This window comes from Rhodnius prolixus, unplaced genomic scaffold (assembly GCF_049639745.1).
Source record: "Rhodnius prolixus isolate KJV_2025 unplaced genomic scaffold, Rpr scaffold_10, whole genome shotgun sequence".
Lineage (NCBI taxonomy): Eukaryota > Metazoa > Arthropoda > Insecta > Hemiptera > Reduviidae > Rhodnius > Rhodnius prolixus.
In genome coordinates, this window is record NW_027411615.1 from 22,454,864 (window position 1) to 22,471,605 (window position 16,742).

Below are 16,742 nucleotides of genomic sequence, written 5' to 3' on the forward strand. Positions count from 1 at the left end.
TGATACCAAGGAACCTTCCAATAATTAATATTTTTCTGGAACTGCTGCCCAAAGGCTTCTCAATAACGAAATTGAAAGAATCACCACTAAAAACGGCTCATATCCCTTATAATACCAGTTTATTTCTGGTATGTCAATTACTGGTGCCCAGTCAATTACTGGTCCCTTCACCCTAAATAGTGACAAAACATGAACGTAGTTTATTATATTTAACCAAAGGAGCATAATCAAAATTGCAATCTGAGTGTGAACGCAATATCAGCAGCATATGTGTGAATCAGTTCAGTAGAAAAGGAGATATCGTCGTTGAAGTGCAAAAGCATCACTGTTTAGTAGATTAGAATAAGCAAAAGTAGGGGGATTCAGCAATCAAAAGTGAACAGACAGATTATGAAACTTGTCGAACCCTTTTCAAATTTCCACACCGACGAGTTAGGTCGTCCTAAGCTAATTGACAGCTTACTGCTGGCTGCAGAGTATCTTCATAATGGTATTAAGGTAACAGAGACACCTGGTGGCGCTCGTAACAATTAATAATAAATCTAAAATCCAGTGACCACCTCAGTTTGTCATAATAATAATATTAGTGTTTTATTTAAAAAAATATTGTGAATTCCAGAGAAATTAAATAAATAATAACACTTAGACATGGACTCAAGGTCCGTCTGCCAAATTGACTTCTACGCAAACAAAAGAGTAGCTCCACAAAAATATATAAACAACTGATAATAACTACAAACTGAAACACTAGCTAACCTAAAAATAAAAAATGTAAATTAGTTGTACATTCACTTATTTATGAGATAAGAATTTATAATTAATTTTAAATTATGAAATAATCATAGAGACATATAAATAAATAAATGAATAACAAAAAGTTGAAGCTAATTATTGAATTCACTAACCAAAAATTATCTACACTTCAATTCGGTTGCAGTTCCTCAAGAATTTTACATTCAACCTCGAGAATTCATAATAAATGTTATAATATTCTTAGCAATTCAAAAAATATAAATTAAAACTATCCGGAAGGACAGTAGTTGTAAAAGGGTTGATCGTCAAAAAGTGCACGAAAAAGTGTAACGTTGAAAAACACTCAACTTTGACAATTTTTTTCTCTTTTCCTATAAAAGATAAAATTCCCAAATTTTCTTTATAATGTAGGGCAAATCCTCCTTTATAACTGTAATTTTTTTGCAACAATCCAAATCTGATAGATTTTGAGAAAAAAGTTGCTGAAAATGAGCTTTTTCAAAAATTGGTCTTGTTCTTATTCTTCATATACTTCTTCTTCTTCTTCTTGGTGGTGTTGATGTTACCTTTTTTGTAAACAACGAAGCGCCTAAACGCGCGAATTTTTGTATGGATTTTAAGTTTTAGAAAAGAAGTATACCCTTGTATATGAAGAGATTTAAAACACGTAACATAATAAACAAAAACCCAATTCCTGGCGTAAAAACTTTCGGAGGCAAGATAATTAAAAATGGACTGACTATTTAGATAAAAACTTCACCTTGAATTCGTAGGACTAGGTAGCCAGTAGAACTCCCCTGAATATCTGAAAAATTAAGTCACGATTATCCTTGTCTTATGATCTCTGAAGAATAAATATATTGTTGCACCTAGCACCGCCTTAAAGATTGTGGCTAGTTTTCCGTGGCCTACCAAGGTAATGTACCTTGAATTAGGTGACCTTACAACCCAGTTTTCACCCCTTTCTACATTGGGACTGCCCGAGAACCTCGCAGAATCATAAGCTTAATGTAATTTTTATTTTATTTTACAGCCTAAACTAAATTATTTTGCAAGCACATTCTAAGAAAACAAACTCGCTAAAAAAGTGATTGCATTGCATCCTAAACGAAAGAATAGTTTTAAAATGAAAAAGCACTTTTCAAACTAAATCACCGTTGCCCCCAAAAAATATTCTGGTTGCGCTCCTATTATGGATTTTTGCGCTTGTTTTGCTGATTTTTGTCCCCAAAAAGATGCACATAGCAGATCTCTATTATCGTTCTTAATGACTTTCTTATTTAACGCTTAAATGTCATTTTAATAAAGATGGGTTTCATATATTTCTCACCTGTTGTTTATCAATAATTAAATTTGGTTTACGCTGTTCGTAAGCCTTAGTCTTGTTCGACGTTCTTGACACCTTTTAACGTATCGCTGTTAACATTCTATGTATTGGAAGAATTCTTTGTTACCAACTTTCCAAATTCATATTGCCCAAAATTTATAATTAAATTCCCCCCAAAAAAGAACGTTTCCGCTAAGAACAATGCTCTTCATTTGTCCGAACAGTTCTTTCATCTAAATTAGAAAGAAGGCTACTAAAATTTAACAAAATTTACACTATTATCATGAAAAGGTAAAGACCAGAATTCAATTATTTAAAAAAAAATTGTTTGGGTCATTATTATTCCGCTTTCAAAATAGTAATTAGGGAAAAGAATTGTCACTCAATCACAAAGTTTAAAAAAAAAATAAAAAACTCACGCCAAGTGTCTACTATCCTTGCTAGCAAGGTCACTCCATTTACTTGTTCTACTTTGCATTATGCAGCCAGTGTCATTCACCCAGATTAGCCGTGATCGTCTAGTGGTTAGGACATTGCGTTGTGGCCGCAATAACCCAGGTTCGAATCCTGGTCACGGCATTATTTTTATTCATTTCGTTGATTAAATATTGTATATTTTAAGAAAGAACGAAAAAAAAGTTGAATAATGTTAGTACTTTTATATTAATATCTTTTTATTGATTTTTACTGTTTTTTGAATCTTACGATTCATACATAGAATTTAAAATAAATTTGATGTCTCTCATCTGATAAACACGTACACGTTTTGAAAATAAAGCAACTACTTTACAACTAAAAATTATTTTTTTATAGAAAACTATTCTTTCCTATTTGCAACTACTTTTTTTTATCAATTCGAAATAAAAGCATGCAAACGCTTTATCAAAACAATTGTTGCAGATAAAAACAACACCTGCAGTAATTGTTGAGAAGAACATTGTTTTTAAGTTACAACAAATTATTGTTGATTTTGTTTGTAGCTCCCTTAACCAGTTAAGCGTGGAATTTAGTTTTTAAAAAAAAAACCCACAGTGTGCGGAATTAAAATCAGACAATGACGTGGTTTACACGTCGAACGCAGGGCAAAACAACCAAAAATTTACAACGTCATAATAGTCACTGCAAGCGACTTTTTCTGCAATTTCTGGGGCTTGAGATTACAGAGCATTCTGTGCTCATTCAAAAATCTTGCACCGCTTCACGTGTGCATTGCTCTAGTTAACTAGAGACGCAAGAGCTTTTACAAGGAAGAAAAGAGCTTTAAATTCTGTTCAAAATGAAATCATGCTCGTACTGAGGTCTGAACCTCTATCTAAGGTAAAAAACGGCATTGCACAAGGGTTGAGAGCTTCTATTTGTGTGAGGTAATTCCCCAATCTCTAAAGCGGTGACCAAACATGTACCAACCACTTATCATTTGGCTGACTCCCTCCAACCCCCCACCGTATAAAATACTTGGCAGTTTTATTGGGTAAGATAAAGGAAACATCCACCAAATAATATTCTTATTGTATTTTATTAAAATTTCGAGTTTTTGTCGTTAATGGTAATTTTATATTTTTGACGAGTATACACGTCGAACGCACCTAATAGAGATTTGGTTTGACGTGTATACACGTCAAACAATCTTAACTGGTTAAATCGGTAAATCTAAAATAACCCAAACAGTACTACCTAACTGTACAAGAAAATATGTTAAGGCTTTGATATTCTTCTAAAATTACTCTGGGAAATCATCAAGGCAAAAATAAGATGCTTGCTCAAGTTACATATTTAATACTGATAAAGATTATTTTCAGCACTTTAATTAAAAGCGAAACGAAAGGACATCATGAGAGTAAGATAATAATGTTTATTTTTATAATAAACGAGAAGAGAGAACATCAATAACAAAATAATTCATAATTATTTCTGTTATGGATAAAATCCATCAGTGGAGTTTCAAAACCAGATATAAGAGGGAATTCCTGGGCGTATGAAAGAAGTCAGCAAACCTATAGCGAGATAAATTAGAAAACTATACAAATATTCAGTGAAATTCGTAAATAATGATTCATAAATGCTGCACATTTATGATCTCAATGCCAAGATGGAAACTAAAATGGAGTCCAAATTTAATTAATACAATTAAAAAAGAAATACTCGCTAATTAAGCACATTTCTTAACAGCCGTAAGCGCCAAGTACTTGGAAGCCACATATCCTAAGAAGTTTCTGCCAGAGTGGTGACATAGTTGGGATAATAAATCAGTAAAATGCTGCACCACACACGTCGAGTAATGGTATACTGACAGCTCGGCACTTGTCAAACATTTTCACTCTGAAATATTGAAAAATTACTGACATTTTCTTTGCCATCCTTCTAAAGGCAAAATAATGGAGACATATTGCCTATTTAGATATTATTTTGTTTAAATAGATTAGTTTTTTTTTTTTTTGCGCATCAACAGCTGAGGTCATTAGCGCCCGGAGCTTTTTCCAGTGCACTGCCGGCCTCCGGACAGTGTTCTCTCGTTACAGACAACACTGTCCATCACCGGACAGTGAGCTGTAAGAAGCTCCTAGGAAAAGAAAATCTAAGGGTCAGCTGCTGGATTCGAACCCGGGACCTCCGCGTGGGAGTCCAGTATGCTAACCTCATAGCTAATCCCTTCCCTCAATAGATTAGTGATATTTTGAAGTTTTCTATGATATTTTATCGTGTTTCTATTCTTTTTCACAATTTTTTCCTTTATTTTAGCATTTACAAGAGGTGACTGTATTTCAAGACGTCTTATTGGGTAGCCAGGAAGAATTCTAATAGGAAGATTTTGATTTTTAAAGTACCATTTTCAAAAAATAAAGTATAAAATCCTCTATTCAGTAAAATGGTACGCCTGGTCAAGCAACCCACTTCTTTTTCGTTCATTTATGCAAACAACCAGCGCATTGGTGCTGTAAGTGACAATTAATAAAATTGAACAAAGAGGTAAACGAGTGGAGAAGTTACCGCAGTGGTAACACTCCAAGACGCTGAACTATCAGTCACTCTCTTCACTGGGAGAAGAGATCAAGAGGTAGCTGTCTTTCAAGTCGTCTTGATGGGTTGCTAGGAAGAATTCTAGTAGAGAGCTAGAGGATTTGCGTGAGTCTAAAGATTGAAATGGAGTTTTCTGTACCGTGTTTTGGCGACTTGGATGATAAAAGGAATGTTAAGATCAGTATGTACAGTCTAGTTAAAAATATTAAACTTGGTTTACAAATATTGTAATATTTGTAAAGGGTTTCGTTTTACTTTATAAGGAAATAAAGATATTCTTATTAATTGAAATAGATACATTTGTTTAATTATTTATTTTGATCAGAAAGATAACAAAAAATCCATTTACATAAGTAAGATCATTAGAGCTTTTTCTAGTTTAGGGTAGCTATTTTATTTTAGCAATAACATTTCAGAGAAGGGATTAAGCTGAGTGATTAGCGAATACTGGATTCCAACGTCACAGGTTACAGGTTCGAATCCAGTTCTGGCCTTTAGATTTTGCTCTTCTTAAGAGCTTCTTTCAGTTCGCTGGTGATGGACAGTGTTGTCTGTAAAGAGAGACCAAAAGGTTATGGTTCCTCTTTGTTTAAATTTAAGCGAAATATTAAATTTTAACTTTATGCAATTTTCCGTTTTACGATGGATTACTCACTAATGGGTTATTTTGTAAAGAAAAATACTTTTCTGGGCTCTGGGAACCTTAAAAAGAATATTTTATACATTATTACTAAAGCTAATTAGTAAAAAAGTAATGACCAATCAAATGTTACATACACATGAGAATTCCAGTCCTAATTGATTGTTGGTAGAATTCTTTCTAAAAATTATTGAATGAACTTGTAATACCACTGATATTTAAGATTCAAAGTTGTGACTCAGTATTGTAACTAAATCACGTCATAATTATCAGCTGACGGAGATGACATCAACCAATCAGGTACCAATTAAATAAAGATAAAGTTACTATCCATGTAATTTGCTACATTACTGCATTTTAATGTATTTCTTTGACTTCTTAGTAGATTCAGAGGGCATTGAACTTCTGCAAGCAATACCAGAAATGCGTTACTCCTTGCTACCTAACTGCAGTAGCAGATTTCAGGGCAATGACTTCTTCACTTTAGGGACTCCACCAGTATTACTTGCTGAGTGTAAACAAAATAACAGAGATTAAGACATGTCTTCTTAATACATATATTATACGTTTTTTTTTTTTAAAGTGACGTGTGATTGGAAAATTTATTGCTAGTGCATTTTGCTACTTGTCACTCTTTAAGTCACCAGTTAATTTCTTCTTCAACTTCTGCTAGCAATAAATTACGGTTAAAGTTTTATTTTCCATTTGGTCAAAACATTTGTTTTCATTATAATGAGCCCATCTACAAAAAAATTTTCGTTCTTTGTCCTAAAGTTTATACTATTATTTTCCAGTTAGTTATGCACAAAAACGAAAAGAAAATACCTTTTTTCGGTATAAAGTTTGCTTTTGTGATAGTTATAATAATAATACTCATTTTTCAATTTTTTCATAAATTTTAATTGATTTTAATATTTTTAAAAAGACCGCGCGGTGAGAGTGGGGTATTAACGTTTACACTGTGCCGCTAGATGGCACCCGAGTGATAAACAACCATCAGGTGTTATTTACAAGCCCAGAATAACTTAAAATGTCGTCACGAAAGTGCAAATACGATGCTGATGCATTTTGTTTTATATGTGGTCAATTTATTAAAGTTCGAGACGTGAAATATGAACTAAAGACATCTCACGTTGAAGCAATTGGCATACCCTGTGTCCCTAGCGAATGGCGTTTATTCATTGACAGCTCTACAAAAAGTTTAAAAGCAGTTCTATTGCACAACGGAAATAAATTTCCGTCTCTTCCAATTGCTCACTCAGTACATCTTAAAGAAAATTATGAAAGTGTCAAAATTTTGCTTGAATCTGTAAAGTATCGTGAGTATAACTGGGAGCTGATTGGAGATTTTAAAATGGTGGGATTTTTAATGGGGCTACAGGGTGGATATACAAAGTATCCGTGTTATTTGTGCTTGTGGGATAGCAGAGTGGATTCTAAACACTATATTCAACGGTCATGGCCTGTAAGAACAGAATTGTGTGTCGGAAAACAGAACGTCAAATTTGAGCCGATTGTTGAAGCGGAAAAAGTGTTAATGCCGCCTTTGCACATTAAGTTAGGGTTGATGAAACAATTTGTTAAAAAACTGGATGAAACTTCAGAAGCTTTTGGATACTTAAAAAAATTTTTTCCGAAGTTATCGGAAGCAAAGGTTAAAGCTGGGGTTTTTGTTGGTCCGCAAATAAGACAGATTTTCGCCGATGAAAAATTTCCAACGTTGCTGAATCGTACTCAAAAAGCAAGTTGGAACAGTTTTAAAGCAGTAGTTTCTGGATTTTTAGGAAATAATAAAGCTGAAAACTACGAAAAGTTGGTTGAGGATATGCTTACAAATTTTAAGGCCATGGGCTGCAGGATGTCATTAAAAGTACATATGCTGCATGCTCATTTGGATAAATTTAAAAACAATATGGGAGCCTATTCCGAAGAGCAAGGAGAACGTTTCCATCAGGACATCATGAATTTTGAACAACGCTATCAAGGCCAATACAATGAAAACATGATGGGCGACTATATTTGGGGTTTATTGAGAGAAAGTAGCTGTGAACATAAAAGAAAAAGTAAAAATGTGCACTTTTAAGTTATTTTCTACTTTTCTGTAAGCTAATTTGATAGTAAAACTTAATAAAAATAATAATAAATTTACTAATTTAATAATATAATTAATAAACATTTTTATTTCAATAGTTTTATTTTCAATCAAAAATTAAAATCCGAGATTTTTGAAAATTTCGTTCAATCAGTCTTCTAAGCACAAAAGCAAAGTTTTTCATGCTATATATTTTTTTTCCGTCTTATTACGACCTAAACTACCGAAATTTAATGCTTTGCAATCAAAGTCAAATTTCATGTTGATAATTATCGAATTAATTTCAGTAATCTCAAAAACCTATACAGGGTGAACCAGTAACTAATGTTCCATAGACCTACTGTGTGTAGTACATCTAAAGTGGACTTCAATGACGTATTGGCCATCTTCATATTTTCCACTGTTCTTGAGTGACGTCACTTATTTTTTTTTCTAAAAACATTACTTCTTTCCAATAAAAATGCTATAACTCAGAAAGTTTTAGTCCGAATTTGATTCTGATGACTCGGTTAAAATAACAGATAAATTTTTTAAAAATTGACACCATTTCGAAGCATAAGTTATTCTCAAAACAGCCTCAATCTTACTCCGGAAACTGGGAAAATAAAATTAATCGAAATTGTTAAGGAGACTCATTAGGCCCTTACGTGATCATTATCAGGCCTAGGTGCTGGCACTTTTTTATAAAAGTTTCCTTGCCTAATGGGCTTTCAAACAGTATATCATTTTCCAGGATTCCTTTTATCTTCATATGAGAAATTACGTTTGTTTTGCAAGAAAACGTGTTCACGAGCACTCAAGGGTGTTAGTTATAAAGTTGTTCAATTCATTGAAAACTCTTTTTAGATGGACGAGTAGTCAATTTTTAAAGTAGATTGCCTTAAAATAAGGAAGTCAAAGAAAGTCAAATTGCACTTTAAACATTTACAAAAGTAAATCAGAAGGTCTCACTGAAATATTTGAGAAAATGTTAGGAAATATCTGTCTTTCTAACCGAGTCATCAGAATCGAATTCGGACTAAAACTTTCTGAGTAATAACATTTTTATTGGAAAAAAGTAATGAATTTAGAAAAAAAAAATTAAAGTGACGTCACTCAAGAACAGTGGAAAATATGAAGTTGGCCAATACGTCATTGAACTCCACTTTAGATGAACTACACACAGTAGGCCTATGGACAGTACTTGCTGGTTCACCCTGTATAGTGGAACTTGTTAACGCACAAGCATCACTTTTATCTTCCAGAATGTATTCATAAGCAAAATTACGATTAAGATAATATCTGTTTTGGACCATTAACAAATTTAGAAGTTTACTTTGTTAAATGTGCCCAACAATTTATGTTTTAAAAAAAATTGAAATTAATCTAATTTTCTTATCAAAATTAGATATTATTCAATGTCAACTATTTCCAAATAATATATTCAAGTACAAGAGGATTTTTGTTTATACAATTGTAATGTAGGATTTCCCCCAAAGTAATTCGCTTTAATGCCTAGCTAAAGAAAATAGATAATCCACAATGTGTCCTTTGGATCCGTAGGTACCACCTAGTGAGAAGTGGTCGCTAACAACAATTGCTGCTCTTTCTTCTCATTCTTTATTGTACCTCACAAGAATAGACGCCTTCTGGTTTTCAAGAATATAAATATTTAAGGATAAACAGAATGGGCAGTTTTGTGTACTTTAAGGGTGGGCCGGATTAGAAATCTCCAGTATTTACGACTAGTAACTTAAACTGAGAGTTCAAAGAACTGAAAAACAAAAAAATTGATGCCTAGAAGGGGTCATTGCCCCTTGTGCGTATGGTTCCTTGCATCATGACCAGTGCAAGAGAAGATGAAACGTTCTTCAACCCTTTCCGAGTTGCCCCAAGAGTTTATTCTTGTTTTGGGGGATTCTAGACAGTGAAAGGTCATTGACTTTATACTTGTTCAAACGGGTTTTTTTTTTTAATTTAAAATAACTGTTTTGTTGTATAATATGGGTGGAAATTGTAACGCTAGCTTTGTTTATCTGTTTAACTGTTTCTATGTCTATGCCTTCTAATTTCGCAGTGCGAACCGGTAACATAAACGAAGTCAAAATCTCCGCACTAAACTGATGAATCTACCTGAATTGATGAATAAAAATCTGAAACCGATAAGGGAATCAGTTGTAAAGTTCAAAAGTGGTAGAAGCCTGAAAGGTCATCTACTTAATGAATAGCCTGTGATAGATCTTCGATTGTAACTACAGTACTTGTCATCAGATTTATGTAGATTAATCTTAAATTAAGTTAATAAAGTTCTTTATATAGAATGAATCATTTGATTCAGGGAAGAGATTAGTTCAGTGTTTAGCGAATACTGGATTCCAACGCGGTGATCCTGGGTTCAAATCCAGCTGTATGGCCCTTCGATTTTCTCTTCCTTGGAGCTTCTTACAACTCACTATCCAGTGATGAACCGTGCCTGGCGCCATTGACCTCAAATATTGTCACGCCTTAAAAAAAACAATATTATTTAAGTGTTTCTCACCTGGTAGGTTACAAACTTCTTTGGTTACAAAAAAAAAAAACATTGTTTCAGTTTAAGTTCGACCTCATTTAAATAAGTCATTGCTACATTTGATTCCCATGAAGGGTTTACAAAAATATTATCTCATCCAAATCACCCTCTCAGTTTGTCCCTTTTTCGATACAACCACTCCATATCCACCCGTCGCTTCACTTGGTAATACCCATCCATTTTCCTTTTAAAAGTATTTCCACCCTAATATTTTAAACTAAAGATTGTTCCACTCTTGTGACCAATTATCTAACCGGTTATTATACACAACCATGCTCTGACGTATGTACAATACACTCCACAGATATACTTGGACATCAAAAATCTAAGAATAATAGAATTCGATATATTAAAGTGAATCTGTTTAACACGCCTGGTGACAATGATTGGCTAGATAGACTTGTTTAATAGAATGCAATGTACAAGTTGACACCCTTTTCATTATTAAATACCACTAGCGCCGCCAGAGTGCAGTAATTCTAGACATTAAATCTCATTGTTACAATCCGGGACAATACAGTGGCGGTGGTCGTTCGAATCGTTGTGGCTTATCATTGACTTAACAGTTGGTACTTTTAATTCAGTACTCGGATGGGGTTAAGTTTGCGGCGAACAACCAATGTTCCGGGAACGTTGTTAGCTTTACGCCTCTTGTAAAGTTGGCTGGCTAATAACAATGTTTCTCTATCGATGTATTCACAGACTATACTGTTTTGTATTAGACTTTACTATTAACTGATAGATTGGGCACCTAAGAGAAATTTCCAGCAAATGTTTGACAATAAAGCCAATGATATTCCCTTCATATATTTTATGCGAACAAAATCGCTAAAAACCACAACAAATTTGAACAGTAAAGTAGCAGAACCTAATTTCTACAAATTCATAATTTATACTTACATTTAATTCTTATTAATTTTATATGGGTGATGAAGCCACTCATTATACCTAAATGAAACATTAGAACGAACAGCATAACTCACCTATTCCCCCAGAACTGCTTGAAGTACTGATATTCATTCGAAAATATTATAAAAAGTTATGGATGTAAATGTGTGCCGAGAGCGTTTGAGTTTAAAAGAAATTCGTTGTAATCATTTTCAAGAAAAATAATACAAAAAAACTGAAAAATCTAATAATGTGGCACTTCCAATTGGCTGCTTCCACTTTTTAGATACGCTCATCTCACAAATACTACACACTGAACAATTTTTAAAGTCCTCTTTTTTGTACTCAAAATGGAGTTTTTATTTGTGAAAATAAATTCAAATAGGAATTCCGCAAGTTCGCAATAGCTTCTTTTATTTACAGAGTGAACAAAAAAATAAAATAAACTCAGATTATTTTTTTAACAAAAATAAATATTTTCCTCCCAATTTCTTATAACTTTGAAGTAAAAGTTGAAGTAAATAGTTGATTTTGATATAGGTTACTTTTGTTTAAAAACGGTCTTTTAAAAGAAGCGGGTCATCTCATCATCCAAAAAGAACCATTAAAACTGATAATTGCAAAAATAAATAAATACTAATAAAGGTTATATGAAGGTGAAAACTAAAAACGTAAACAAATGTCTCTAAGATTCAGTCAGATTGCACAGCTGCCACTAGTATGCGATATAACTCCTCTGGTATTAGAGAGCAGAGGGGGCAATACCCACAAAAAAATAATAATAATAATAAAATACATGAAATTTTATTCAAGGAGACACCCTGCACCTTGTAAGACGGCAAGATTTTCTTACAAGAACTATAAAGGTTCTTAACCACAAATCTCTTCTTCTTTCTTTTCGCAGGATGAGGTTGATGTGGAGGAGCAGTTTGTGATAGGAAGAAGTGGGAATGGCCGGCAATACAATCGCTAGGAAGCTGTATGAGTTCTCTGGCATGGCGAGATCAGTGTAGATCTAGACTTTACAAGCGAATGGAAGACCCACGTGTTAAAATTAATAAGATGATCCTAAATGGATTTTAAAATGTCAGTAAAATTCCTAAAAAAAAAAAATTGAATAAAAGTCCCTCTAAATGAATAAATGTGGATTTTTAGCTATTTTCCCCCCTCACACAAATTCAATGTTTCAAAAAAAAAAAAAATAATAATTTCGGCCAAGAAAATAATGTGAGTGTACACACCAGATACTTTCAGAATACATACATACAATTTACAGCTACCTTTCATAACAGATGAAGACAAATTTAACAGAAAACAAGAAGTTATTGTGTGTTGAAGCACTAAAAGGTAAAAAAGCGTTCATGCTACATTATCACTTATTATATAATAATACTTTTTAATCTACTTTTAAATGGATGTGAAGCCTACACAGCACAATAATCTACGATCACTATCCTATATTTTAGAAGCCATATAATTGGTTGACATAAAATATTATTGAAGTTTACTTACTAATCAAAACTATTCTTATAATTCTAGAAAATATTTTAATGTTTTTATGAAATAAATCGGATTAATTACTAGACAATGTATCTTCATTCAAAGGTGGGATAGTGGTTATAAGTCGAATTACCATTAGATCAGTCAGAACGTTTCTTACAAGTGGGTCATTTTTCAATTTAACCAATGATATTTTTCACAAAAATTTTTGCTGGTGGGTCATATCACTTCTATTTAGCTTGCATATTATCTCAGAGTACAGAAAATGAAAAAAATTTACAGTTGGGATAATTCAATATATCTTAAATAGATAGCTTTACATTTATTATCATCAAATCCTTATTTATAGCTTAACTTGAAAGAAATCATAAAATGTTAGCAGAAAAGTAGTTGTTTAAAACGTGTACTCACTGATTAATAATAATATAGAATTTCATCACATTTTGCAACGCATCTCAGTAAAGCACATCTCAATTCGATAGCAAGAATAACTATAGATTGTCATAACTATGAATTGTTTACTGGGTCACCAAAATTGCCATAGATTGACGACCACTTATTAGATGTGTTCTTGCTTTTTCTGATTACTTTGTTTCTAATTGCATGAATTCGTTGGTTTTTATTACGTGTAAACAGTATTCTTGTAAAATAGCAAAAGGTTTATCCTAGTAACGATTACGGAATTAAAATTATTTTTAAAAATAATTACTTAAAAGAATAAGAATGAATGAATTTGAACCTGGTCAATCTGTTGATACTTGTTTTTCCTGATGAATTTATAACACTTACATAGAACGATAGGATCTTTAGTTCAATGAAAGATTATTACTAAAGAATAGTAGAAAATTATAAACCGGCGAAGAAACAGTTAATGAAGATAGGAAAAGAACTTAATGGTACTTAATGAATCACTAGAGGTAGCGAAACGTTCATCAATAAATTCAATAGTAAATAAAGGACTCAAAGTTAAAATTAAATAAGCTTGAGGCAAGAGGTCAAACAAAGCCATCTTCGCGAATTATTTAAAAGAAAATAACAAACAAGCTAATTTGTCATTACTTATGAACATCTTTTTAAAAATTAAAAAGTTTGAATTACTTTAAACTTAATTTAACATAATTAATAAAGAACAATGAACTTCTGCAAACTTGGATTGAAAAATATTGAACAATAATTGCGGAGTATTATTCATCGTATTTGATGACTGATCCATTAATCCAATAGGAAGAAAGAGAATTGCCTATTTCAGTTATAAGTATAATTTATTTTATTTGTTTCTATGTTTTCGAACAAGGGGCTAGGTCATCTTCAGGGCTCAAATTAACAATTATAATATTTTTTACATTTTTAACATCATACACTATTCTTTGATGGTGAAGATGTAAAAATATATTCTTTTTAATACCTAAAGATGACCCAAATCCCAGACTGAAAGCTTGGCAAAAATGTAAATAAAACATTACAACCGAAATTAGCAATAATCTTTCTTCCTTTACAACAATAATAATAACTTAATGAATTATTTGTACTTAACAAAAAACTTAATTTTACATTAAAAAATTATTCCGACTCATATAAAGGGGAATTATCCAAGGGTATTTTTCCCCATGATATTTCATCTGAAAGAAAAGTCAATTTTTTAAAATACAGCAAGAAAAAGAAAATAGAATATAAAAAAGTTATTATTTTTTATTCAATTACCACTGTAATTGTCTCTATTTCTTAAAAACAATTGATCACTTTTTAATAATGCCCTGTTCCTCTGAAAAGTTTTATGTTTTGAAGAACACATTGTTTCATAGGCTGCCTGCAAAAATTTAATGTTTAAATTTAATGTGACAAGCTGTTCGTTAAACCTTTTATTAATAATTTTAATCATTTTATAAAATTACCTTATATTTTCTTAGTTTCTGTTTGGTCCTTGCTAATTCTTCATTAACTTTTCTCAAGCGAGCATCTATGTCTGACAGATATTTCTTCAAATCTGTTTTAATCAAACTATTTAATACAGCTGCAACTTTTAAACTTCTAATTTCCCAAAAAAAGTTTAAATAAATGACACTATAATATTCCCTTCGCCACGAAAAAGGAATAAATAATTTCAAATTCAAATTAAGTAAACTAAAAATAATTTCACTTCTTCGGCAAATTTTAACAAAATAAATGTATTTATTAAATATATCCCAAACATTTCCTTTCAAACTTCAGAGATGTATATTTGTAAACTTTAGTCAAGCGAGTTACTTGATTACATTCATAGAAATTACCTTTAGAACCAACACTGTCTTGTGACATAATTTTTAAGCTTGAAAAAAACTAGTTACCTTGAAGAGTTACAAAAAGCGCATTAAAAGTGGAGGATTTGAAAAGAAATAAATTATTTTCTAGGATATAATTTAGCCCATTTGTGCTTCAAAATTTTGGGATTTATGAGGCAATTAGTGATCGTTAAACTGGCGCCCCCCTATTTGTATAGTTTACCAATGGATCAGAATGTAACTCGGACGCGATTACTATCTTTCCTCGCCGGTGCTGGTAAATGGTGCCAGTTATCTACAATGCTGCCATAGGTGCCAGTTATCTACAATGCTGCCTATAGAAGCTGCTATAGGATTGGGATTGGTTCTTACCCAGAGAATTGGCTTAGGACTCATTGTACGGTTAACTTCCAACTCTCTAATGGTCTTCATATTATTCTAACCGCGCAGTTTACTGAGTTTTAGCTGTCCATGAACAGTTCACATCGCACAATAGGCCAAGACAACACTCTGTATATTAACTTAAATTCTGGCATATGATAACAGAAACTGTTAAGTGTTTGGTGGTTAATGTTAGGAGATTTCAGCCACTTCTTTATGCTGAAGCCTGGAGAGCTCAAAAAAAAGTCGCAACATTTGTAGAAGTACTAAGTCTACTATTTTTCTACAGATATTTATTGTGTGCAGCTAACTCATTGCTCAATCATATTTAGTTTTCTCAAGAATAAGGCTAAATTTAGATTTGTTAATTAACTTTTAAAATTAAAAATACGTTTTTCGAAAGGGAAGAATATTTATCTCAATAATGTTATGATTGTTTACTTTAAGAATTATCCAGTGAACAAAAACAAAAAGAAATGCTTTCCCTTGCAGAAAATTTCTTGTCTCGGGGTGCTCAAAAAGACGGAAGTTACTATATCAACGAATTGCACTGCGTTCGATTTTCAGTTAAGAGATTACATTTATTATAATAGACAAAGTAATTTTCCAAATAATTGATTACCTCTGTTTTCAGTCTGAAGTTGAGAAGTTCCTTCCAGTATTAATCTTTCATACTTTTGCGTTAACATTTCTACATTATATTTTCGTTTTATTTGCATTTGATAGCTCCACAATTTACAGGCATAAGCGGCATACTCAACAGCTTTTTCAGGGCGCACACAGCTTACTAATAACTAAAAGTAAAACAAAAACTTTGTAGTTAAGACTAGCAAGGAAAAATCAATTTAAATTAACAAAGAAAATATGAAGAAGAAAAGCATACATCTGGTGGATTTAAATTTGATTTTATTATGTCATTTTCTCTACTAATAGTTTCATTGCAGGCAGGACATTTAATTTTAGTGACATTATTTTCAAAATATCTTTCACCATGTTCTTCACAAAATACATGAGAACATCGTGTTATCCATGCAATTCTTGTTAATGGTGTCATACAGTTTTTGTAATTGCAGGACATAAACGTATCCGACATTTTAAATTCACTTTTAGGAGAAAAACAGCTGATGTATTATCTCGTTTTGTTTTACTCTTTCTCCTTCTATCAAATCTTCTACACTCTTTAAACTTTGAATAAATAAATACTAATAAATCACTATTGATCAACCGCAGAAAAATATATTTATGCCCTCAATCGAGGATCATTATTTAAATCTCAATTAATAGGAAATAAGAAGTTGAAATTTTTTAGTCATCAGCTTATTCTATTGACAATTAAT

General features: G+C 32.1%; 1 protein-coding gene and 1 non-coding gene across 2 annotated transcripts; one reads left to right on the forward strand and one right to left on the reverse strand.

Annotated features, from left to right (window-relative positions):
• Nucleotides 1-2,587: 2,587 nt before the first annotated feature.
• On the forward strand, nt 2,588-2,659 carry TRNAH-GUG (transfer RNA histidin (anticodon GUG)). Its single transcript has one exon. It is a non-coding gene; the product is annotated as a tRNA-His (tRNA).
• An 11,155-nt stretch (nt 2,660-13,814) lies between these two features.
• On the reverse strand, nt 13,815-16,738 carry LOC141457346 (E3 ubiquitin-protein ligase CCNB1IP1-like). Its single transcript, XM_074134207.1, has 5 exons — nt 16,289-16,738; nt 16,028-16,199; nt 14,659-14,750; nt 14,468-14,573; nt 13,815-14,385 (listed from the first exon to the last, which is right to left on the reverse strand). Exons 1-5 carry the CDS (start codon nt 16,496-16,498, stop codon nt 14,327-14,329), a joined length of 639 nt encoding a protein of 212 aa, XP_073990308.1. The 5' UTR covers nt 16,499-16,738; the 3' UTR covers nt 13,815-14,326.
• Nucleotides 16,739-16,742: the final 4 nt, after the last annotated feature.

Coding starts and splice junctions, on each gene's coding strand:
- LOC141457346 (XM_074134207.1), bottom strand. CDS start 16,498: ATGTCGGATACGTTTATGTCCTGCAATTACAAAAACTGTATGACACCA. Junction 14,574..14,658: donor AGAAACTAAGAAAATATAAG/GTAATTTTATAA, acceptor AAATTTTTGCAG/GCAGCCTATGAAACAATGTG. Junction 14,386..14,467: donor AAATAGAGACAATTACAGTG/GTAATTGAATAA, acceptor CTTTTCTTTCAG/ATGAAATATCATGGGGAAAA.